General features: G+C 37.1%; 1 protein-coding gene across 1 annotated transcript in view; it reads right to left on the bottom strand.

Moving 5' to 3' along the window:
• The window catches only part of dchs2 (dachsous cadherin-related 2), a gene marked incomplete at its 5' end in the record, with an annotated part of 58,859 nt that extends 34,346 nt beyond the window's left edge, over positions 1–24,513 (bottom strand). Inside the window, 9 exons of the mRNA XM_079863863.1 lie at positions 291–1,131; positions 3,527–3,684; positions 3,811–3,907; positions 5,025–5,212; positions 5,615–6,643; positions 13,735–13,971; positions 19,086–19,317; positions 19,400–19,591; positions 22,774–24,513. Of these exons, the coding sequence (XP_079719989.1) occupies positions 291–1,131; positions 3,527–3,684; positions 3,811–3,907; positions 5,025–5,212; positions 5,615–6,643; positions 13,735–13,971; positions 19,086–19,317; positions 19,400–19,591; positions 22,774–24,513 (4,714 nt within the window). The remainder of the gene's footprint in view (positions 1–290; positions 1,132–3,526; positions 3,685–3,810; positions 3,908–5,024; positions 5,213–5,614; positions 6,644–13,734; positions 13,972–19,085; positions 19,318–19,399; positions 19,592–22,773) is intronic.
• Between the last annotated feature and the right edge of the window lie 2,481 nt (positions 24,514–26,994).

Here is a 26,994-nt window from a genome sequence, read left to right as displayed (position 1 = left end):
ATTCAAATAGAAAACAGTATTTTTTTTTAATTGTAATAATATTAAACAATTTTACTGCTTTTATTTTGGTCAAATAAATCCAGCCTTGGTGAGCACAAGAGACTTAAAACATAACAAATTGAACATATATATATATATATTTTTTTTTTTTTTTTTTTTTTATAACATGTACTAATCAATCATGCCAAATAAGATCAAGGAATTTTTAAAGGTAGGGTCAACGATAATAAATTAACTCTTAGACCTACATTTGCATCCATAAAATGATCCATCCACAATAAAATATTTACCTGTGTGCTCCATGTAAAAGTAGCCTTTCTCATTGCCTGAAGTAACACTGTATGTGATGTGTCCATTACTTCCTTCGTCTTCATCTTTAGCCATAATATGATGAACCAACAGTCCCATCTCTGCATCCTCTGAGACATAAGCTACTTCCAAGGAGACAAATATGGGGCTGTTGTCATTGATATCCAAAATAATCAGCTGAGCGATGACTGATGTATGTTTCCTATTGTTGGGCTCTTCCGCGTTGTCTCTGGAAGTCACTTTAAATACAATGCTCTCAGTGCGCTCACGGTCCAACTGTCCATTTGTTGTGACAACTCCAGTGTGAGGGTTGATATGTAAAGGCAGTCCCTCTATGGCAGAGTCAGGGTCATAGGTCAAAGAATAATAAAGCTCACTGTTACACAGACTTCCATCGCCATCATGGGCGTTAAAGACATACACCGCTGTTCCGTTGATAACATCTTCATAAACGCCAAACACAACAAAGTTGTCATTGCCAGGGAACCAGGGGGTGTGGTCATTGACATCAACAACACTGATCGCCACAAATACAGTGACATTGAAAGTGGGGGTGGCCTCAGCACGTACAACCAAGAAGTAACGCTGTGTGACTTCATAATCCAGATGTTGTGCCACATAGAGCTCGCCACTTGCACTTTTGATGCCAAACTGTAAACTACCATCACCCTCAACAATAGAATATCGTATCTGCATATCTGGTGTATTAGAAATCCCAAGTGTTCCAATGACAGTTCCAAGTCTGGCGTCTTCCTGCACATTAAAGTGTTTAAGGCTCTGTAAATCCTCAGAGTTTCCATTTTGTTGGTCTAAGACATAAACCTGTAATAAAACAAAATTTGAGTAACTATTCTTAAAATTTGCCAGATTTATATAAAACTTTATTCCTAAAAACTTGGTAAAATTTTAACATTGAAAAAATCTCCTCTTTAAAAACTTTTAACTCTAAAATGTCAACAAGATGAAACAAGAATTTTGAACCTGAGTTTATCCTATGTTTAGATTTATGTTCTGGAAATGTATGCAAAATGCAGCCTTATTTAATTAGATCTTCAACCACTATGCCACAGCACCTAAATGTCAGGCTTGCAAAGCTTGCAAAGTTACTTATAATCAGTAGAAAGTCTGTTGAGGGACCATCAAAATTAAGTGTTAGCAGATATTAAGTCTACTAGAGCAGCATGATTACTCGTTACGTTCAAATCTGCCGAGCCAGAGAGAGCAGATGTCACGTCTAGGTATGAAACAGCTTCACAAACACAGTATAATTATTTCTGTGTAACACATATTCATATTATAACTGGGATAAAAGTTTATAGTTCGGATATAAACACTGATGTCATTAAATCATTCATTCAAACCGATTTTTTTAAATAATTGTGATCTAAAAATCATGATCTTTGTATGAAACGAAAAAATTGCGATTCTCAATTTATCCAGAATTATGCAGCTCTACTAATACTCTAATGAGAGTTAGTTCACATGTGGTTGCAAAGTTACTTATCGTACAGTAACACTTTAAGATACCGTTCCATCATTAATGATGAATAACTACTGAGGAAAAAATTAGTAACACAATATTAACATTCTAGTAACTTGTTAGTAAGTAATAGTGCTCAGTTGAATAAGGTAGTTCACTATTAACTAATCAGTAACGACAATTTTTTTTTAAATAAAAATAAAAATGAAATAAAAATCCCTTATAAGTAAGGGATAATGTACATCCAGCCAGTTGTTATCTCAGAATAAACCCCTGACAGGGTGATGAGGTCTTGCATCAGCCTGAAGGGGGTTTATTCTTAGATAAAAACCGGATGGATGTACATTATCCTGCTTATTACACGGCTACTTGCCACATAAGTAAATAATTAGACACGAAATATTGATTGAGTTGAAATATTTTATTAGGCCTTTTTACGCAAAGCTTCCGTGGAGAGAGCAGTTGCTAGCGTGGCAAGTTCAAACTAGATGGACATTTAAGAGATACGGTATACAGTCATACCACTCAATACACAGCATTTTGCCACATAAATAATTATGGAGATAAGATATATTGATTTCAGATTAAACTGTTTTAAAATCGTACCTGTTTGTATCTTATTATCCAACAGTGTACAAAACAATAGTCCCAAAATGGCCGCAGCTGTGTTTGTTTGAAACAAGAGAGAGCGAGTCCACGATACTGGATGGCTTAGTTAAATAACTGTACACAAAAAATTGTTTTAATATTTTTGTTAGCTCACCAAATGCAAAACTTCCACGAAGAAAAAAAAATCCTAGCAAGCGTATAGTGCTGCTGACTTCAGTAACCCGGATGAGCCTGTCTGATCTGTTTTCAGCGGTTGTTATCTGGATGGCGCGATTGACCAATCAGAATCAAGTATTCCACAGAGCCGTGTAATCATTTTGAATAATGCATAACAATAGTGGGGACAATCTTATTACCATAGTTACTTATATGTCTAAAGTGGACCATCGAAATAAAGTGTAACCTAAACAATAAATAAATGTTTCCCAGACAGCCTTCAGTTTGGATTATTTTATCTATGTGTCTATTCACACCAAGTGAAAATAGCCCAACATGTTGGCAAATGCTATTTACACTAACTCTGACCACTGACCAACTGATCTAACTCTGACCACTGTAGTCTGATTGAGCCAGATAAAATTACAAAAGAAATCCTGCTAATAAGGAAAATTAAGGAAACATTTTTTAAAGCGTAAAAAAAGTAGCTAATGAGTGTCGAATAGTGGGAATATTTTTTTTATTTAGCATCTAGCGTGCTGCCTTATTTAATGCTATTGAAGTGTAGTTTGCAAAACTGACTGAGACACTGCCAGAATAAGCGTCTCGTTCATTGTGTTTTTTTTAGATTGCTGCTAAGTTACGAATCTCCGCCCACACAGAGGTCTCTGCCGAACCACGAGGCTTGTTATTTGGCATCACTGCAAATTTGCATGTCAAAGTTCAACAAACTTGAACCTGGCATGAAATTTTTGCATCAGAAATCCACTAGGTTAAATTCCTTATCAGGACCATTTCCATTTAAATAAATGGATTTAGCTCACAAATCTTCACAGATAAACGATACATGAGACTGCACTTTAAGAGGCAACTTTTCTTTAGATTGTACACAGAATAGAAAAATCTAAGTAAATCTACTGCTCTACTCTGACACATACAGTGTTGTTATATGCCTGAACCAGCTTCACTAACTTGTATGTGAACAACTGCGGTTTCCTCCAGAGGAAAAAGCCCATTGTCCATGGCAACCACTCTCAGGGTGTAGCGCATCTGTGTGTTTGAGGAGAATCGTGATGTCACCTTGACATCACCATTATGACTATCAATACTAAAGTGGCCCAGCTGATTATCTAAAAGAATGTGGAAGAAAACAAGACATAGATTAAATCACAAATATAGTTTTCCTTCATTCAGAGGGATATAAACATAAATGATCCATGAATTAAAAATAACTTGTCATCTCCTCATCGGTTTACCTTTCATGGAGAACTTGACAGTTCCATTCTCTCCAGCATCCAGGTCTTTAGCAAACATACTGATTACAACAGAATTCACAGGAGTGCCTGCCCACACCTGCACAAAAAGCCATATAAATATTTTCATACCATATATGCATTTGTTAGATACTGCTATCCAAAGTTATAAATGTCTACTGTCAATTTTGATCAATTTAATGCACCCTTGCCGAATAGAATAAAAAATAATAATCTTACTGGCCCCATTCTTTTGATGGTAGTATACATTTACAATATAAAGACATCCATGTACTTTCAGAATTGCGTAGAAAATGTCACTGAAACAGTTTACTTCTTGAGGATACCATGTCATCATAGATCAGGGGTTGGCAAACTATGGCACACAGGCCAACATTGGCACATGAGCAAAAAAGAGAGACATTTTATTAAGTTGGGAGACAGAGATACTATTAAAGTATGAGAATAAAACTACACAAGTCAATGAAATCGTGTAGCTCTGACAAACCATTAGCGAGACAACTGCGAATCATGAGCATCTGAAAGCTTGATGCAGATTAAAACAGCAGATGTATCAAACAAGTAAGCTTGACTGACAGCTTACATTTGAGATAGATACATTACACTAGAACATCCGTTCTGCTGTTTATTGCCCTTAGAAAAAAAGCAGTTAATGCTATACATTTTGGAGATATTCAACTAAGTATATAGAGTCCTATTAAACATTCCACACACATCACAATAATGTGCAAACTCTGTTCAGGCATAGTGGGTTTAAAATCACTTTGGAAATCTGTTATTCAAAGTCTAATTTAAGCCTGAAAACAAACAAACTTGTAGGATTTTGACAAATAAAAAAAAAGGAAAATGGGTTCAGCGATATTTAAGGTTCTGAACTATTTCTATGTAACTAATCAAATAAGCATGTTTGTGATTGATCAAGTAATGTTTGATCATCAGGTTTCAACTGTTCCGTTATGAACTTTTAAAATATGGTTATGTGCATTTATTCATGGGGGAGGGGGCGATAATGGTCAGTGATTAACTAGAAACCTAAAAATGGCACTTCATGACAAAAAGGTTGCCGATCCCTGTCATAAATTGTCAATGTACAAGAAATGTATAATTAACCAGAGGTTAATTTAACTTCAATTATAAAATTATAAAATGTACAATTATATTTTGTATATTTTGTTTTCTAGAAAAAGTATTATGACCTGTACGTTTAGCTCTTTAGTTGCAGGTAGGTGTGTGAATTGTGGGGGGTTATCATTGACATCTGTGACAAGGATGCGAACGATAGTGGTGGTGTTGAGACGAGGTCGACCCTGATCTGTGACCATCACTCTTAAAACATGGTGCGCCTGCTCCTCACGATCCAAAGCCACCAGGTTTATGATTTCTCCTACAGCCAGAGAAAGAGAAAGAAGACAGTGAGAGTGAGTGAGAGAGAATGATATACTGAAAAAAAGGTTTAAGATTTACTAGGAAACAATTTTCTCTCAGAATTTAGAAAAATAAATAAATAAATAAATAAATAAATAGATACAATTTTATTTTATTTTATATGATTACTTAATTTTATTTCAGTCTGCTTCAGTTTTAGTTTTATTCAAAATACAAAATAATGAAAAAAATGAAGGGAACAATTTTCAACTTTTCAAGCTTTGGCTAAGTCTGTGCACGAAATATCAGCAGAACTCAATGCCTCAACCAATTTTTTTTTTTTGCTTTATGAATTTCTGGAATGCTATTTTGACAAAGCAGTCTGAATGAAATACAGCACTAATTCGACAGTAATTCTGACCTGTTCTGGTGTTGATGTGAAAGTATTTTCCATCAGACAGCAGGATGTAGGACAACACTCCATTGTTAAGAGAATCTCTGTCTGTAGCTTTTACTGTTCCAATCAGGCCATGAGGAGACGGTCCCTCCTGCACACTGAAGAAGTACACATCCCTACTGAACACTGGCTTGTTGTCATTCTCATCCTGAACCATGACGACCACCGTTGCTGTGGCCTCTGTTTTGCTATTATGTGCCTTTGCACACACACAAAATCTATAAATGGGTTCAGTTTCGTAGTCCAGACTGTGAGATACAAACATCCAACCAGTCTCTGGGTGGATCCTGAAAGGTGGGACTCCAGAGAGGGGTTTAAGAGAGTAAGTGATGACAGGGGGCTCTGTTCCAGGGGTCCCTTCATGCTGGGATCTGGTTCCGTGAGCACGTACCTGAATCATTCTGGTGTCTTTTGGAGCACTTTCTCCGATTTCCACCTGGTAAACCAAAGTTTCAAAGGCTAGCGTGTCTTGCACAGAGCCTAATGAGTCTATCTCTATCACAAGCCCTAATGTAGAGTTCAGTGAGGGATGACCCTCATCCTCAGCTATAACACTGAGCTTATACCTTTGGCTGAAATCTCTTGAGAGGTCGCCGTTCAGCATAAGAGTCCCAAGACGTGGGTGAATAATAAACAAGTGGCTCTCAGGACGTAACATATAGTGAATTCTGCTATTAAGGCCACTGTCACTGTCATGGGCATGTGCAATGAAGAGTGCCGTTCCTGGAGGGGTGTTATGGGATATGGTGATGTGTTCTGAGGTTTTATGGAACACAGGAGGGTTGTCATTGACATCAATGATGGTAACATTGACCTGAACACTGCTGTAGATAGGATGGGTTCCTGTGTGTAATTGTATGGTCAAAAGAACATAAGAGAGGGACTCGTGGTCCAGGGGTCGGGCAGTGGTGATGATGCCCGTCTGAGCATCCACTGAAAAAAGCCCTTGCAGATCACCAGAGGATATGACGTATGAGACTACCTCCACTGAATCTGCAATTAGAAAGACAAATATCAGCAACATACCATCAATATGACATTCAGTTTTTACAGTTAAAGGCAGTTGACCCAAAAATTTGACTTATTCTCTCTCACATGCCATTCCAAAACCATTTGCTTAAATTTTTCCATGGAACACAAAATGAGACTTTCTGCAGAATTTTCAGAAAAGGACCATAAGCTCCAACACAATAAAAGTACACTGTTAAAACTATATTACAGGTTAGTAATTGCATTAGGCCTACTTTCTACAGTGCATATGTACTATGAAAGCACCCTGCATTCAATACAGCATAAAATATTATGCTGTACAAGTTTTTTTTTTTTTTTTTTTTTTTTTTTTTTTTATATTTCTTGTTGGTTTTATCTGTGCTGCTAAACTTATTTTTGGTTCACTTTTAGCAGTTTGTGTTTTTTTTCATTTGATTTGTCACAGTTCTGACTTGGCTAGATCAGAAATTTAAATATGAATATACAAGGTCCAAAATCCCAAGCAAATGGAACTCTAATCACCATTATCGTGGCTTCAAAACAAATTCAGTGGTAAACAATTACATTTCTTATAGTGGCATGGTTAAAGACAACTTTAGAATGTGAATTCACAGTAAAAAAAAAAAATAATAATAATCACAGTAAAAAGAAAATGACCCAGTATGCATTGATTGCATTGATGAAAGTAAACGTATTGCTAAAAAATACTGTCAGGAACTGTCAGTCTTTAGTTCATTTAGTTTTCATTATCATAGACTTTTAGTTTAATTTGTTTTCATTTCAGAGAGAGAGAGAGAGAGAGAGAGAGACTAGAGTGACTACTTTATGATTTTAAAGGAACTACGTCAAGATCATTCAATAATTCTTCCTTTGTTTCACCTTTTTACTGTCGCATAAAACTTTGTCAAACTCCCAAAAACTGTATGATTATAAATTTAGAACATACTGACATACTCAACCCTGCCATATGTATTGAAAGCAGTATTGCAGTTATCCTATTGTTTGGCAGTTGAGACCTTGATACAGCTGGACTAAACAAAGCCTCCAGAGATTAAGGGATCTACCCCCCTCTCCAACTCAGAAACTCAGAAATTCTGGCCCTTCGTTTGACTTGAAGAGAGGGTTAATCAGCTAATCTAAACGTTAACCTCAATTGACTGTCTACTGTTCAACTATTAAAGTGGAAGGCTAAACGTTTGTGTGTGTGCATGTGTCTGAACCAAAACCTAATCACAAATCACTTTAATAAATCAAGAATGGAGTGTTTAAAATGAGTGATTCAATACTCATTATGCTTCATTTTATGATTCAAAATGGTAGACTCTTACTGCAAAACCAAATAACATCTGATTGGCCCTATTACTACACAGGAGGTTATTAATGCTATTAATGCTCTAAAGAATGGTAAATCACCTGGGCCAGATGGGTTTTGCATAGTTATTTAAAGAGTTCTTTAAGGAGTTTCAAGAGTTGCTTGTAGACCCATTGCTTAATATGTTTAATTACATAATTAATTTCATTTGTGGTTAAAGAATTACCAAAGACCATTAGAGAAGCTAATATCTCTCTTATATTAAAGAAAGGTAAAAGTCCTGATTTATGTTCTTCTTACAGGCCAATTGCATTAATGAATGTGGACTGGAAATTGCTTTCTAAAATTTTAGCAATGTACCTTATTCTGCCTACGATAATTGGGATTGACCAAACAGAATTAATACCGGGTTAGGAATTCATCTGATAACATTAGATGCCTTTTAAATGTTATTTATGCATTTAAAGGGAAATCCATAAAGAATAAAGGCATAGTTACTTTTTGTCCATTGTTCTTTGAATTTGTCAGTCTACACATCATTGTCTTCTGTGTATCAGAATAATCCATTGTGTCATTGCATTCATGATCAGACGTACGGCTGTATCAGTGTCCTTATTTGCACATATATATTACATTTGATTAAGACGTGATTGAATATGTGCTCATATGCAGTGCTGGTTCATGTTTAGAGCTCTAGAGTATATGAAATATGTCCATAAAAACTGCGTTCCATGCAGAAACCGCTTTCCTGCACACTCCGCATGTTGTTTGAATTCTCCGCTGTAATGTGATCTCATGCATAATACAGCCCAGCAGTGTTGCCAGATTCGAAATGTCCAAGTATCGTACCAGAAGCTCAAAATTATCGTATTTGGAAGAAAATTATCGTACACGAGTCAAACGTACAGAATACAGCTTTATTGACCAACAACTTTAGCATAAGTTCTGCCAGGAAGACTCAATTACGACATCACTTATTACCTTCACATCTATCCAATCATGTCCTAATACTTGCTGTAAAAAAGATCGGTACTTACATATGTTTGAGCTCGCAGACTCTGACGCAAACAATTACTTCCACCCTCCCCACCCCCACCAGGATGGTCCTGTCCATACCCCCCGGGGGGTTGGCTGCGCCCCTGCCTTCGTCTTCAGGCAGGAAATGCGGAAGGGGCCTACGCCAAAGAACTTTATAAATAATTGCTTGCTGGGCTGTCAATAAATGAATGCTTTGTTACATCATTCTATCTCCCGAGTCTTTCTGGTAGAAATGACTTTATTGCTAAAATATCGACCTCAGCTGACCTAAGCGCCGCGGAAGGAACATTAACTTTTCTTTTTCTTGCAAAACATACAGAAATTACATGTTAATGATATACAACTTTATATACAATATACAAAAAGAACATTAAATTGTGCTCATGAGAGAGTCATTCTCCACGATGACTGGCCGAGAAGACATAATACGTATAGTACGATGAGCTGGAAGACATGCGCACGTTCACATTCTCCTCTCAATAATGACGGTAGACGTAAAATCCACAGCTAGATCAATGAGTATAGAAGCCCTATGATTACAAAGACCATTTGAAGTGTCACACAATTCTGAAATTATCGTACATTATGGAATTTTTTTCATTATTGATCGTACATCGTACAGAGGTCAAAATGATCGTACAAATACGATAATTATCATCGTCTGGCAACACTGCAGCCCAGTGATTGGGTTAAAATAGTTCATTCTCATGAATAATGCAGAGAAGCGCTCAGAAACCGCTGACGTAGAATCGTGTTGGCAGCCAGTCACACACTCCGAAAGCACTCTTCTACCTCACATTCCGTGACGTTGTACTGACTTTGCTTTTCAACCCAGAAGAAATTGTGAAATTTCTCAGAAAATTGCTCAGAAAATTGCAAAAATAACCAATTTCTACTTGTTGGTAAAATTTATGAGAGCTTTTAGTGTTTTCAGTGATGTGCAGCCTGTTCATATCTGTTCACATCTCAAAAAAATATGTTTTGGGGTTTCATGACCCTTTAAGAATGTGTGATTAACCCTATACCATAGCCAACTACTGTGCATGTGATACCGTTCACTAAAAACATTTGATTGTAGACTAAGAGAGCCAAACGAAACAAAGCATAGCAAATCTTATTATCTACCCTAACAACCCTGTCAACTAGACTGATATTTAACCCTCTGATCAGCTAATCCCTGACCCGCAAGCTGGATTAGTCATTGGAGTAACAATGTCTGGAATACTAGGTTACTAGTGGAAAGGAAAGGTGTAAAAAAGGATGGATGTGTTTTGAAAACTTGGACTGCAAGTGGATTTGGAATTGGTGTTATAGAGCTTCAAACTGGATTTCATTTTTATTATTGATTATTTATACAGGAAAAAAACAAGTTCCCTTTCGAGGGAACTCGCGCTGCGTCAATGACGCCATGGGAACGCCTCTGCGTGATTTCGTCTGAAGCACGTATGTCAACTAGTCCAATGGAAAGAGTGAACGTCACGTAAAAGCACATCCGGTGCAACTGGCGTTAGGTTTTGTGCCTCAGCAAAGCGCTCTGTGTCAAACTGTCTGTGCTATTTATTGTTTGTCTGTCACATCCTTATCTAAGTATGGCGAAGCAGTTATTCAAGTTGTGTGCTTCTCCCTACCCTCGTTTCCTTATGGGTGGGGATACACACAAACTTTGTGTAATCTGTTTGGGAGTGGAGCATGCAATGTCAGCCTTCGAGGGGGCTCCGCTCCTGCCTGTCACTGTTTGATGAAAGTGGCCAGGCTCGCGAACCTCAGGGTGCAAGACCCGCTGCTGCCAAAGCAGCATGGAGAACGCATTCCTGGGGTTCGCAAATGGATCTCTCGGCGGGGTTGGAGATGGGCCCTGCCTTATCTCCTCCCTTACCCGGGGGATCCAGTGCTCTCTTGCCGGTGTAGGAAGCCCGCCCTGCGGCTTCTTCCGCCCGGGGAGAGAGCCCAATGTTTCGGTGCTCTAGCTCTGAGGAGTTAGATGTACTGAGCATTGGAGAAAGTGACACAAACATAAGGGACGAGGATTCGCCATCTCTTTCCCCAGCATATGAGGAGCTTGTGGAGGTGATAACTCGTGCTGTAAACAAATTAAAAATTGAGTGGCCAGCCGTGCTCATCCCAAAAGCAAGTTAGACAAGCGCTTTTTGAATTCTAATTTATCATCTCCATCACGGGGCCTTCCATTTTTTCTTCCAAGTGGAATAGACCTTATTCTTCCCATCTCTTCAGTCCCCAGGTGCATACATATTCAGATATAAGGGGACTGAAGGAACATGGTTATGGGTCGATGCCCCGGGCTAAACAGACGCTCGCGAGCTATCTGTCTCCCGGTTCAGCATCATCCATTGCATATATGGGCATATAACACCCATTTCTTGAAATAAATTACACACGGTTCAATAATTTGTCTATTTTCTCTAATCTACTTGTACAGAACAAAATATGTTTACACTTTACAATAAGCTGGTATTTGTTAACATTAATTAAAGATCATCTGTGGTGAAAATCAAGTTTTTAATGTTGTTTATGTCTATGTGGTGTTTTTATTATTAAGAAAAACCATGTGCAAATTCATGTCAACACCATTGCTGAGTATTTTCTCTTTAAAATGGCAGTGAACCAAAGCCAGTCTCAAAAACACGGTTATGAAATCGCCGGTGTTTCTTACATCACAAACTACCTTGTAACCAATCATGTCAACATGCAGGCGGGTTTTAACATTTAACTGCTGCAAAGCAGAGGAGTCTCAAGAGAAGTCAGGTTATCCCGGTATATTTTTCTGCTAATATGAAAAATCAGGTACATTTAGCAATATAGTGCGTGAATTATGTAATGTATATTACAATGTTATGATAAATTATTTGCTTTTGTCCACTGACATTCTAAGTTGTTCAAAGTGTTTCTAAGGATACTGATTTTTAGAAAGCAGTCAGACTCTGAGATGGTGAATGGGATCATGGTTTGTGTAACATTACAACAGCACATTATTAGCTGTTTGATAACATAGTCAAGCAAAAGGCTAATCATATTAATTACCGTTATGTGTCCGAAATTGTAGAGAGTGATACATAAAACACATTACCATTATGATACATCGACTTGTATACGAGCCTGTATAATTCACTCTTCCACTTCTTCTGAATCAGTTTCTGATTCAAACATATATGGCTGAATTAAACTAGTGTTTCCACTTGCCATTGTGCAGCGTTTACTACAGTAAAGTTGACAGAGTGGATCAGGTATTCTGAGCTTGTGTGATTGAGTGGAGGCGGAGCTTATTTGCATATTCATGGTTCTGGGTATTCTAAATGAAGCAAGAGTGTAGAGTTACATTCAAGCTATTCTAAGGCATGAAAAAATATTTTTCACAGGAAAAAATACATCATTTTGGTGATCAAAGATGAGTTTTAAGGCATACAATTATTGACTAGTGAGACTTTAATTGTCACGTGTAACCTGTTTTGGTTTTGGTTTCTCTGTGTTCTGTTCCTGTTGTACCTGCCTGAGTTCTAGTTAGATACCTTCGTTATTAATTAGCTCTATTCCTGTTCTGTTTTATCCTCCGAGATATCCCTCCATTCCCTGTGTAATTATACCCTCAGTTCTGTTTGATCAGTTGTCAGTTTTTGTCTATGCGTAATGTGTTGTTTACTCCTGTGTTCATCAAAAGATCTCATGCATTTATAATTAAATACTGTAGTATTCCTTGTTCATGCGTGTTGCTTACTTACTCGTTACATTAATGTATTTTTTAACATTAACTAACAATTAACAAGCCCTGTATAGAGCATTAGTTAATCTTTGTAAATGTTAACTTGTATACATTTCTTAACATTAATAGCTTAAATTGCTAACATTAGTTAATGCATTAGTTATCACAAACTAACAATAAACAAGATTTGTTTACAGCATTAGTTAATGTTTAATCTGTTAATGTTAAATTGTACATTTATTAATGCATTTTACATGAATAGCTTACCTTTTAAACATTTGTTAATGCATTATTGTGAACTAACATAAAATAACACCTCTTTAAAACATAATAACATAACTTAATGTGTTTTATACATTTACATTTAATTTTCAGGGTGCATGCTCTGAGTCAACATTACTTAAAGCCTTAGTTACCTTGAACTAACAATGAACAGCACTTAACAATCAAAAGCAATTAAGTTTTTATGAATCTCATGTTAAAGTGGAAACTAATTCAACATCAGTTTGGGCTGATGTTGGTCCGACATGGTCCGGCCCCCATTGGATTTGACTTTAGCTCTACTATTAACCTCAATCTTCGAGCCCTAGGTGATAGTTAAGGGCGAAGTGTTAAGCTGATAGCATGGCGTTTTAAATAGGTTCACATAGCATATAGCTACTACGCAATACAAGAGACCGTTCTCGAAAGGGAACGTACTCGGTTGCTAACGTAACCTCGGCTCCCTGAGAGTAAGGGAACGAGTATTGCGTACCCTGCCATGCTATTACGCTTGGTACAGGTGCTGTCGCTTCAGTCGATTTAAACCTGATTCCTATGGCGATATGGCCCGCTTTTATAGCCAGAAGCCACGCCCGTGTTTTCGAATAGCGTATAGCTACACAATACTCATTCCCTTACTCTCAGGGAACCAAGTATGTTTTACCAAATAGGTTTCTTCTTCAACTACATGGCATCACACTGTCCAGTTTCAAACAGGGAACAGTGTGACAGCCATAACATTTCAGAGAAAAAGCACAGAAAACTCACTGGCAGGGGTAACAGCCTGAACCAAACCAATGGTGGAGCCCACGGGTGCATCCTCAGAGATGGAGAAGGTGTAGTGGGCTTTCTGGAAATGGGCAGGGGGCTGGTCACTCTGCAAGATGTTCACGGTGATGTTAGCAGGATGAATGGCAGACATACCTCCTCCGTCCTGAGCAGAGACAGACAGCTTCACGCTGCTACTGCGCAGCTGGGAAAGTGAAGAACTCAGGTAGACAGAACCTGAAGAACACAAAACCTACATTAACATCTTAGGACGCATTCATAAGGTCTTGACTATTATTGCAGTGAAAAGAAAGTTTATATTTGCCTATAAGAAGATTACAGACTTAAATTTAAGGGAACTGAAATGAAAAACCGGTAACACTTTAGAATACTGTTCCTGAATAACTACACAGGAACAAATGAGTAATGCACTATTAACATTCTAGTAACTACTATTAACTAACTAAAAACTCTGATTAACACATTAGTAAGTAATAGCGCTCATTTGAATGTAGTAGTTCACTATTAGCTAATCAACTACTATTTTTTTCATACCTCCCAGAGAACTACTACAGGTTCATAAGTAACATGAATAATGCATAATTTATAATAATAGCCCACTAGTAATGACTCAAGTGTTACTACATCCTTCTAAAGGAACGATTTATTATTTGGATCAGTATTCTAAAGTGAAAAACATGATAACTTCCTAATATTGACTGAAGTCATCATGTTTATAAGAATTGGAATAGTAATTCTTTCCGATGGATTTGGTAACACTTTAGTCATTACTAGTGTGTTCCCATGATCTTCACTTTAGAATACTGATCCAAATAATTTGTAGTTCCTTTAGAAAGATGCAGTAAACACTTGAGTCATTACTATCCAAAACCTTGCAAAAACCTCAAAAGCTTACAATGACTTCAGTCAATATTAGGTAGTTATCAAGCTTTTCACTTTAGAAAACTGATCCAAATTATTAGTAGTTCCTTTAGAAGGATGTAGTAACATTACTAATGGGCTACCATTACCTTATATTATACATTATGCATTATTAATATTAATTATGAACCTGTATATAGTAGTTCTTAGTAGTCTTCAGTGAGGTATGAAAAATAGTAGTAACTGATTAGTGAACTACCACATTCGACTGAGCCCTATTACTTACTAATTCGTTAATCAGAGTTTCTTGTTAGTTAATAGTAGTTATTAGAATGTTAATAGTGCGTTACTCATGTGTTGCTCTGTAGTTATTCATTAATGAAGGAACAGTATTCTAAAGTGTTAGTATTCTGAAAAAAAACCTTAGTGATTAATTGAAATACTATGTTAAGGTTAGTATCTAATCAAAGTAAATTCTTTGACTGATAAATAATTAAGAATCTCGCAAAAAAAGGTCATGATGATTTAATTGTACCATATCTCAGTCTCTCTTTTAATAAACTAAACAAACTTTAAATCCATCCATCACTGATGGTGATATAGTGGATATGTCCATGGCTAGTTCAACTTTTGACAGATGGTTGGGGTCCTGCTAGATTCTGTCACCTTGATCTAACTTAAAATCCTTAGCATCTGTTGATTTAAACCAGGGTGGGTAACCTTAGGCATGCATGCCCCCACTAGCACACAGAAGGGTAATCATAGGACCGCAAGCAAGAGCAAGAGAGATTCATTTGATTTAGCTGTTTGTTTTTGAAGTTCATATAGCACCTGCATGCTTTACCATTCAACAGTTCTGTTTAATAATCGAAAGGCAAACACTAAAATACTTTTGTCATAGTGAATCTGCAAATACACTTGATTTACACAAGTCTTTGTGTATCTAATAAACATTTAATGCCTCACAAACTTTGGTGAATCCAAAGGGATCTTCCAAAGAGCGGCTATGTCATATTCACTGTGTACTGTATGTTCTTTCTGAGAAAATATAATTCCCAGTGCGCAGAAAGGTATGCAAGTGACATTTACTATCTTTAAATTAAGTAGTGAGGTATATAAATATATATGGTAACACATATGGTAATATATATAAGGCACACCATGTCAAAAAGCTCTAAATCAATGATGCTTAGCAGGGATTTCCCTATAAGCGAGTGAGAGCATGCAGGCGATGTAAAAGAGGGATTATTTACTTTGACTTCAGAGCATTACTTAAGAGTAAGCACACATAGGACAGAAAGTATTTTTCATCTGTGTCACTGCATTCTCTTAACTGCTATCTGCTAAAGGAAACCAAATGAAAAAAGAGAGAATCATGTAACATCATTAACGGCAGAACTGTGATTGTAATGGGATTATGGAAAAATAAAGAGCAGACCCCCAACTTCATTACAGTGTAATCTGATTACTGTAATGCGTCACGTCAAACACAGCTCAACAGTAGATCTATGTGTGCGAAAAGCCAAGGACAGTGATAGTAACAGATGCCATACAAATGACTTTAATAAGCGGAATTATCTGTATTTACCAAATCAATTTAGACAATTTATACATTAGACTTAATGTATACTTATCCTATAGATTGTTATGCTTAAAATAACTTAAAGGGACACTCCACCCATTTGCATTAAGCTTTGCATTGTTAGAAACCCAGTCATACTATTGAATGGTCGTGCAACACTCTCTCATTTTCCCCTGAGACGGGAGAAATCCGTTATTTACCTCTTACACTTCCTCCTACAATGACGCAAAAATCATCATTTTGCGTCATTGTAGGAGGAAGTGAAAGAGGGGGGGATTTCTGTTGAGACTACAAACACTCGTTCCTCATCTTTCCCAGGGGGCGGGACCCGCTCACGCTACAGACCTATTACAGATCAGTGGGTGGGACTTTACTCTCTGAAACTGAAAGCAATATCCTCCATCTTGTTTGAAGCTAAGCTAACAGGCGCTGTGGAGACAGATGTAAAGTTATGACAATAGCGGAGGAGAGTGCTCAATATGATATAGAAGAAGAGGATTTCAGAAGTCTGATGCTTTAATCAGGTGTTTGTGGCTACCTTTACAAGCCGCATTATAGCGAAGAGCAGCCGAGGCAGAAGACCTGCCTGCCGCGGACGAGGAGCCCGGACTGGCTCGAGTTAGGGCGGACTGGTGGCGCCGGTGATCTCACTATGCAACTACGAACCGCTACGAACACAGAGATAGAGTCCGTCTGCGGCAAAGAATTTCAACGATGACAATTTCTCCTGGACGAAATCTCTGAATCAGACGAGGACACGGACGTTTGTGTTGTGAACTATCCTAGTTTCGCACCGCATATGTTCTGACTGAACATCCAGGTACCATGCAATAATTCACCTTTTCGAAAGAAATACAAACGAGGAGTAATGCACTAATGAGTTCGCAAACTAACTAGACATTTTGTGTGAAATGAATTTCAAGCTCTGGTGGTAGCTAGCCTTGTAGACGGAAGAGTGATTTGTCTTATAGGCAGATATGCCTTTCTGGATTAGTGGGAGTGGCTTGCGGAGCTGTGCAATGTGGTGCATTGTGGGAGTTGTTGTCTTTCATACAAATGCGTCCTGAAGTTATTTTTTGTCTTTCCTCGGTCACGAAGGCACCAAATTCAAAATTTATTTTACATTTCGACTACATATATGACCCACTTTAAATAAAAAACAATGTTCAAATGGGTGGAATGCCCCTTTAAGGAAAAGTAAATGTTTATAAATCTATATCAGACTCACTGTACAATACTTAAAGGGTTAGTTCACCCAAAAATGAAAATTCTGTCAGTAATTACTCACCCTCATGTTGTTCCAACCATGTAAGTCTTTCGTTCATCTTCGGATCACAAATTAAGATATTTTTGATGAAATCTGACAGCTGTCTCACTCCTCCATAGGCTTTCAGAGGGACCCAAACTCGCCGGCATAGAATAGTTATTAAAAACATCATTAAAATAGTCCAAGTGACTACAGTGGCTCTACATTAAGTTTATCATGCGACGACAATACTTTTTGTGCGGAAAAACAACAAAAATAACGACTTTATCCAACTATTAGTGTTCTTCAATGTGGGCCTCTGACGAGAGTTCACAGGAGCGCCAGAACACATGCGCGAGAACTGAGATTACGGCGTTCTTCTTCTACTACTACTTGTTACTGGCTGCTCACTCCTTGGGAGTATTACCGGCATCTACTGTACAAGATGACGTCCCGACATCATCGAGACCTAAATCACAATAAGTGTCGAATTCAATAGCTTACATACAGCGCGCGTCTTCCTCTGCTTATAAACAGACCGTTTTGCGCTTCCGGCAATGTCGGGACGTCATCTTGTACAGTAGATGCCGGTAATACTCCCAAGGAGTGAGCACTGAGCAGCCAGTAACAAGTAGTAGTAGAAGAAGAACGGCGTAATCTCAGTTCTCGCGCATGCGTCCTGGCGCTCCCGTGAACTCTCGTCAGAGGCCCACATTGAAGAACACTAATAGTTGGATAAAGTCGTTATTTTTGTTGTTTTTCCGCACAAAAAGTATTGTCATTGCATGATAAACTTAATGTAGAGCCACTGTAGTCACTTGGACTATTTTAACGATGTTTTAATAACTATTCTATGCCGGCGAGTTTGGGTCCCTCTGAAAGCCTATGGAGGAGTGAGACAGCTGTCAGATTTCATCAAAAATATCTTAATTTGTGATCCGAAGATGAACGAAAGACTTACATGGTTGGAACAACATGAGGGTGAGTAATTACTGACAGAATTTTCATTTTTGGGTGAACTAACCCTTTAATTACTCAGAATATCACAGTATATTCATATTATATTGTTGCCAGATTAAAAATCTTTTTTTTCACCAATAACTAGAAATCTTATGTGTTTTTACTTAGCCACAACTGCAACATTTTTTAATAAGATAACTGAGTACACCGGTCATCATATAAAGCCTAATCACAGATTTCTGCAGGCATTCATTGCAGTATGACAGTCCACTTCAACACTTCACACAGCTTTCCATTTGCACCCATGTCCAGCAAGGATTTAAGAAGATGTGTAAATCCACAGGCTTCCAACTGGGACGTGACAAAAGCAATTACTATATCTGCTATGGAAGACTCTCAGTCTGACTGTCAAGATAAGCATGCACTATGATGTCTAAACAGAATATATGAGTTATCTTCGCTGTCCTATGGACTATGAAATCGCACATGTTTGGCTTGTGTGACAGCACAACAATGTTCTTAATTTTAATCCTTGTTTTGGCTTTATATTTTATTTAAAATAAAAGACTCTCTTAGGTGAACATTGTGGTTTCATGTACTATAAATAAAAGTCATCTCTAATGTGGCAAGTAACACAGATTTCAGTCCTAGATAAACACATATTAACTTGGGGCATGTTACCTGTTGACTGGTCCACAGTGAATAAAGAGGCAGAATCTCCAGGCAAAAGCTCATAGGTGATTTTTCCATTGTTTCCAGAATCTCGGTCAGAAGCAAAAATGTTGAAGAGCTCAGTGCCAGGTTGAGTATGGATGCTCACACTCGTGACATATTTCTCAGGACTAAAAACAGGAGCATTATCATTCACATCCTCCACATCAATGTGAACAAATGTCTGCGAACTGAGCCCATCCTATAAAAAAACAAAACACAACATAATTAATACCTTCTTATATAAAATTCCACAATGCCAGGATTAACATATTTGAACTCACCTGATCTTCAGCTTTAATCAACAAGTCAAAGGTCACAAGACGAGCTTCATGATCAATATCCTGAGACACACAGATTTCCCCAGTAACAGAGTTGATGTGAAAGAAAGGGTGGTCATCCTTGCTGCTGAAGCCATCATAGAGGGAATATCGCACTGATCCAAACTCAGCATCATCAGCATCTATGGCAGTGACCTGGACCAGATAGAAATTTATTTTTAAGGTAAATCATTTTTAAATCACCTATTTATAACTGCAGCTGATCCAATTTCTTTTGCCTCCAATTCTACAATTACTCAGAATCACATGTAATGTTGTGGTCACACTAATATTAATTTTTTAAGACATTTCGCAAACATTTCTTATTTTTAAAATGAACTGTTAATTAATTATTCATCTGTAACAATTCAGCAGTTTGTAAATGAACTGCACCATCTTTCTGAAACTAGGAGCCTGTAATCAACCATCTGTGTATTAGAAGCACCAAAATGACCATACGGGCAAGCTTTATCTCATTAACTTTGGTTATGGTGTTGGCACAGCAAAGGGTGTCTCAGATTAACACTTCCAGCTTCACTCTTTCAGATGACTAAAACCCACTCTTGTAATACCACTGAAAAACATCATGCTGAAAGACTCTTTTCATTATTATCATCGTTATGCTTAGGGTTGGGGTGGACCTTCAAGTGTAGTTTTTTATAAAAATCTTACATTTTCTATTAATTAAATTGTACACATTCATACAAAACTCACAACCAATTCACCAAAGTCATGTCAATGTTTTTTTTTCTCATAAGATCAGGTTGGATGGAGAGTCAACTATCTCTTACTACAACATTATTATAGACAATGTTAACATCTTTTATTGAATGTAGGCTAAAGCTTAAAAGCTAAAATGCATCCTTTGTTATACCTCATATGTATGTCTTCTTTTAGTGTTCTAGATTGTGATAACATCTAGTTAACACTACAGTGTGTTAACTGAAATGTTTTAGCAGACTGGTCACTTTGTCTTTCAGAAAATCTGACCAAAAATATTGATGACTGCACTACACAGACTTACTGTATGTCCTTCCTCCAGTACCATAATCAAGTACTGTGACATAGCTACTGTATAGTACTGGGGTGTTTTTTCTTTTAAAGGGGATGAACCTGAAATGACTATTTTTATTGCATCAACACAGAAAAGAAGTGTTATTGTCAAGCCATTTTCAAGGGGTCCTTAAGCTTTCCACTCAAGTTTGCTATAACATGATTACACACAGCATACAATGTTGCTTAGTGTAAATCATTAGGTTTTCAGCCACAAGTTGTCTGTTGCTGAATCATTAGGGTATGAGTACTGTCCTATCTTTAGCAGCACCTCAAGATCTCATTCTCAGCCTTTCTATCATAAAAGAGATATTATACTATAGCATTTATGATCTGGTGGGTGGAAGGACTGGGACTTCTGGTCAAAGTCTAAAAGCAACTGTCAACATAATTACAAACACTCTCTGCACGCAAAACTGATTGCGGCTATGATCAAAAAGAGATATCCAAAAATATATCCTCTGAAATTATGACCAAAGTAAATACCTATCAAGTATGACATTTTCTCACAGTATACAGTACTGTATATTAGATCTGATACAAAAACAGTCTTTAGATGGTTATTTATATATTCTGCTTCAGCATATGAGTAGGAAATATCAATTTCAGATGTCTACATTCCTTTTGCAAATATTGTAATAATCCAGATAATTTTGTAATGACATTGAGTCCTACAACAGATGGTACAGTATCCACAGAGCCCTGATCTTACATCGCAGAGTCAGTCTGGGATTACATGAAGAGACAGAAGCAATTGAGACTAAAGCCTAAATCTACAGAACTGCTGAAACTTCTCTAGGATGCAAACTTCCTTAAAAACTGTGCACACAAGTATATCTAGAATTTGTGCTAATTTAAAGGCAAATGGTGGTCACACCAAATATTGATATGATTTAGTTTATAAAGTTCACTGATATAACAAAAACTATTCAATGTATCCTATTGTTTTTGAACATTCTCACTCTACAGCAATGTTGTAGAGCCTAAAACCTTTGCACAGAGCTGTAAATTCAATATATGTCAAGAAAAAGTATTTTTTTTTAATGTTTTGAGACATATAATCAATGTGGGTGGCTGGAGAGAGACCACAAAATAGTCTTTAATTAAAATGTTTAAGATCCTAATAAATGTATATTTATTAAAATGAATGAAAAGAGCTTGATGTGGAATTACAAAAATCACCAAGGCAGCATTTATTTTATCATTTATAGTTAGAAATTATTATTGTGAAATATTAGTACAATAAAATATTAATAATAAAAACTAGTATATTTTAAAATGTAATTTATTCCTGTGATGGCAAAGCTGAATTCGGCACCCATGTCTTCAGTGTCATATGATTTCCTTCAGAAATCATTTTAATATGCAATTATTATTATTATATTACATAATATTATGTAATATAATAATTATATTACATAATATTATTATAATATTATATTATATTATTATATTACATTATATTAATATTAATAATAATAATAATTATTATTATTATTATTATATTATTAACTTAATTAAATTGATTCAACTGCTGATTCAACAGTAATACTTTTTTCTATTCTTTGATGAATAGAAAGTTTATAAGAAACAGAAACAGAAACAGTCTGTACTTAATCAAATTGATACATCTTTGCTTAATAAAAGTATATAAATTATAAACTACAAACATGATTTCATTAGTCATGCCAAGTACAATTGTGCCAGGCTACAGTTTCACACAAGGAGCCAAAGCAGTGAGCAGTGTGATTTGGCTATTTTGCAACACTGTTGTCTTTGTCTCAACAAAAAGCCTTAGTACGGTCTCTGTTTTGAGAGTGAGTGTGTGAGTTGTTGTGATAGTAACTGAGTGTTTCTTCTGACATTGTGATCCCTACAATGATTTATTTGTTGAGAAACAGCTTCATTCAACAACTTCTTTTTGATTGCACTTGTTTTAATTTTTTATTCTTGCTTGTTTGTAATTGTTCACCCAAAACTTAAAACAAATTTGATGGTGATAATAATGTGATAATAATAGTGATAATAACAAAATAATGGTCAATGGTTACCAAAACAGTTTGGTCGCAACATTCTACAAAATATCTCATTTTTTGTAGAAGAAAGTAAGTCATGCAGGTTTGGAACAACATGAGGGTGAGCAAATCATGACAGGTTTTTTATTTCTGGGTTAACTAATACTGACTTAAATCTTTTTTTCTTACAAATAATAGTGGCATATTTTTATCACCATCATCAAACTGGCTGCAGTACAATTTCTTGAAAAGGAGCATAATAATAAATACCTGTAGGATGCATGTCCCAACAGCTGTGTGCTCTTTGACGGTTACATTATAGAACTGTTGTTGGAATATAGGTTTATTGTCATTGACATCCACCACGTGGATGGTCACAGTGGCCGTGGAGGACAGGGAAGGAGAACCGCCATCGGAAGCCACCACTAAGAACCTCAGTTCCATCTCTCGCTCATGGTCTAGGCCTGCAGCAGTAGTAATGAGACCTGATGTTGGATCTATGTTGAACAGATGCTCCTGCTCTGATTGTACAATAGAGTAGGTGATTCCAGAATCCCCTCCTAGATCTCTGTCCATGGCCTTGACTTGGAAGAGAGCTGTTCCCTCAAGCACATCCTCAGAAATGCTCTCCTCATAGATGTTTTGATCAAAAACGGGTGGATTGTCATTCAAATCTGTTATCTGAACCTGAAATGTTATCTCACTGCTCAGAGGAGGAGAGCCGAAATCTGTGGCAGTCACAGTGAGTTCATACAAGTCCTTTACCTCTCGGTCCAGAGGGCCATCCACACAGAGAACGTAAAGAAAATCATCAGTGGATTTGAGGAAGAACATCCCATCCTCACCTTGGAGAAGAACATCAATCTTCTTGATATCTCCTAAATCTGGATCTGAGACTGCAATCCTGGCAACATAGTCTCCGGGTCTCGCTCCCTCGGATACTTCAGGTGCTCCGGCCTCATTTAGGAACAGGACGCTAATATTTGGGTGGTTGTCATTGACATCCAGTACTTTAATACTTACAAATGTGCTGGAGGATTCAGGTTGAATCCCAGAATCCCATGCTGTCACAATGAGCTCAAAAAATGACTGGTTTTCATAGTCCAAAACCTTATTTACACTAATGATACCTGAGGAAATATCAATAATGAAAAACTCATTTGGATCACTTTGACGGCGGTTTATCTCATAGGTGACTCGACCATTGCTGCCAAGATCTGGGTCTGTAGCAAATACCTGGCAGACTGGTGCCATCAATGGGGTGCTTTCCAATAAGACAGCATGATACTCTGACTGATTGAACACAGGCTGGTTGTCATTTTCATCAAGTACAGTAATATGTACTTGCAACTGGCCTGTTTTGGATGGTACACCACCATCAAATGCCTCAATTGTGACATTGTAGAAGTCTGTAGTTTCTCTATCTAATCTTGCTTGCAGAATAAGGTCTAAATTGGACATACCAGCTCCACTACTGCGGATCTCCACTTTAAAAAGTTTCCTCATGTCTCCATCTGTAATTCTGTAGCCCTGGGTGCCATAATCACCCATATCCTGATCCTGAGCTCCTTCCAACTCAAAACGGCTTCCTGGAGGGCTTAATTCAGACACATTCAAATGGATTGTTTTTACAGGGAATACAGGGGAATGATCGTTCACGTCCTTCACCTCGATGCTTACTTTAATAACCTCTCCTGTTAAAGCGGCGGCCGCGAACTCGTACTTATCTGTGCGCTCTCGATCCAACACCACGGCGGTGGAGATGATCCCGGAGTCTCCATCGATCTCAAAGTCTCTGAACACATCTGAATCTTTGCTCTCAGATATAAAGAATCCAGAAATTTGGGTTTGCGCCGGCAGTCCAACACTTAAATCCCCGACAATAGTATTTGCAGGTAAACCTTCCTCTATGGAGAGACTGAGATTGAACACCTGCGCGCAACCGTCCTCACAAAATAATGTAAATAAGAGAAACAGGAGTAGAGTCCTTACGTAAAACTCCATCTTCATGTGAAAACATCAGAAGGCTATAAGTTTGTTACATTCATTGTAACGAGGAAACAACGTCTTCGCAATCTAGCTTCGGGCTGAAGTTCACTCTCCAAACCGCTCTTCTTCTTCAGGGGCGAATGCTCGTCCGTGTCTTTCCAGCCATCACTCTTCTTCCGCTACGTGTATGTATAGGTTCAATATAGAATCACCTTCTCCTGGTGAAGTAGGGCTGAACGCGGCACATGAGAAGAAGATCAGCATGAAGTGTCTAATGTCGAGCGGCACGCGCGCCTGAATACTCTCCCTGTCACGTGACGCGCAGTATCTTGAAGCAGGTGTAAAAGACCGACCTCCTGCCATTTAGATTTTTATAATTCCATGATTATTATATTATATTATATTATATTATATTATATTATATTATATTATATTATATTATATTATATTATATTATATTATATTAGCCTAATTTATATTATATTAGCCTAATTTATATTAATTTATATTATATTATATTATATTATATTATATTATATTATATTATATTATATTATATTATATTATATTATATTTGTCTGAAAATTAACCATGGTAACCACAAATTATCCATGGTTTTGCTACACTAACCATAATTTAACAATGGTATTATTTGTTGTAAAACTGTTATATGTTAATCAATCCGCCCCCCAAAAAACATGGTTACACTTTTACTTTTACTATAATAAATATAGTAAAAGTAAACTATAATATACTATAATAAACACCATTTTGTTGTTTGTCAACCACCAATACAATTTCAAAAAGAAGAAGAAGAATACTTCTTTACTTGTCAATGAAGTGATTATCTGGATGAAAATGAGTGAAAAAACACAAAAATATGGAGTCATGTGCACATGTGCTAAAAGAGGACACAAAAGGCTTGTTCGACATAAAGTCCCCGTGAACCAGAAGTTGCAAACGACTTTTCTCCAGTGTTGTGACATATTTCCAAGTGAAACGGAATATTGAACAGAAGGCAGGGTTTCATTAGCGCTCCTCCTCTCCATCTCTGCTCATGGCAGACTAATGGTTTGAGGGGAGTGGTTAAGCGTTTTCAACCCAAGCCGTCAAACTGACGTCATCAGAAAAGGAACGCCATTTCAGACCAGAAGTAACTTTTCAGATTTTGATTAAAGATTACCACGGCAAACGATTTTTTTCTGTGTATTAACTTGCACGGATTAATTGTTCACCACAAGACTATGCGCTAACAAAGTAAATAGGGTCAATTTTGATTTCATGTCGACTTTAAAGCGGTGCTGCACAGACCAATCGGTTTATGACATCAAAGTACCGCAAGAGCGATTCAAAAGCTTATGGAGCTGTCTGCTCTATAATCACTCTCACAGAACTTTGATGTCGGTCTGTGCAGCACCGCTCTAAGTTGATCAAGCCTAAAATGGACACCTATGGGTCATGTGACCATGTTTAGTATTTGAGTTCTCCTCCCCTGTGATGGCATTGACCAATGAATGGGTGTCTTATTTTATATAGGTCTATAGCCTTTTTTTTATTAATAAAATAGGCTATATTGCCTGGAGCCACCACCATAGAGGGTTAAATGGTCATTCATAAATGCTTTGGAATACAGACCTATGGTGGGTTTCTTTTTAAAGAAGACACTCAACACCTTATTGCTTAAAGCAGCTTCAAAAAATAAAAGCATAAAGATGTTATAGATGATTATGTTTGCTGTAAAGCTTTTTTTAGCCTACAAAATGTATATTTTACAAAATAATTTGGACAATACATTTTCTAGAAAAAGCAATATGTCTAACCAAGTTGTGTTCCAAATTTTAATTTGATATCACAAAAATTGAGCTCACTAAAAGGTAATGCAGTCCATTTTCAAAACGGTTTGCACAGAATGAATTTTGAGTGTGATACCAAGTGTCCGGAACACTGACAGTTAACAGGTTAAACTGTGAAAGTTGTCTTTGGAAGTTAGTGTTCAATTTTCAGTAGTCAACACTTCACATCTAATACATAGATGCAGAACAGAACAGAACACTACTATTAGCCCTTAGTTAATGCAGTTTTCAGGGGTATTTTTTCTCCAGCCAATTGACTAGCTCGCAGTGTCCAATCCTGCTCCTGGAGGGCCATGTTCTGCAGTCTGCAGAGTTTATCTTAAACACACCTGAACCAGCTAAGCAAGGTCTTACTAAGCATATTAGAAACTTCCATGCATGGTGTGTTGAGGCAAGTGTGAGCTAAACTCTGCAGGACAGTGACCCTCCAGGGCTGATTTAGCCTACAGCCTACCTTAAACATTAGCCTACTATGCTTCATGTGGTCTGTCTAAAGTGGCAGCCAGTATAAATACATAAATAGCCTATTTGTACATGAATGAATAAATACATGAAAATCGTTGCAGTGTACTTTTAAAGTTTAAATCTTGAAGTTAAATGAAAATATGGAAATATGTTTGAATATTGCTTTGTAAAATTACAAATATAA

Source organism: Squalius cephalus (assembly GCF_949319135.1).
Source record: "Squalius cephalus genome assembly, chromosome: 2".
NCBI lineage: Eukaryota > Metazoa > Chordata > Actinopteri > Cypriniformes > Leuciscidae > Squalius > Squalius cephalus.
The sequence above is the reverse complement of the archived record's forward strand: the minus strand, read 5'-3'. Positions and strand labels throughout refer to the sequence as shown.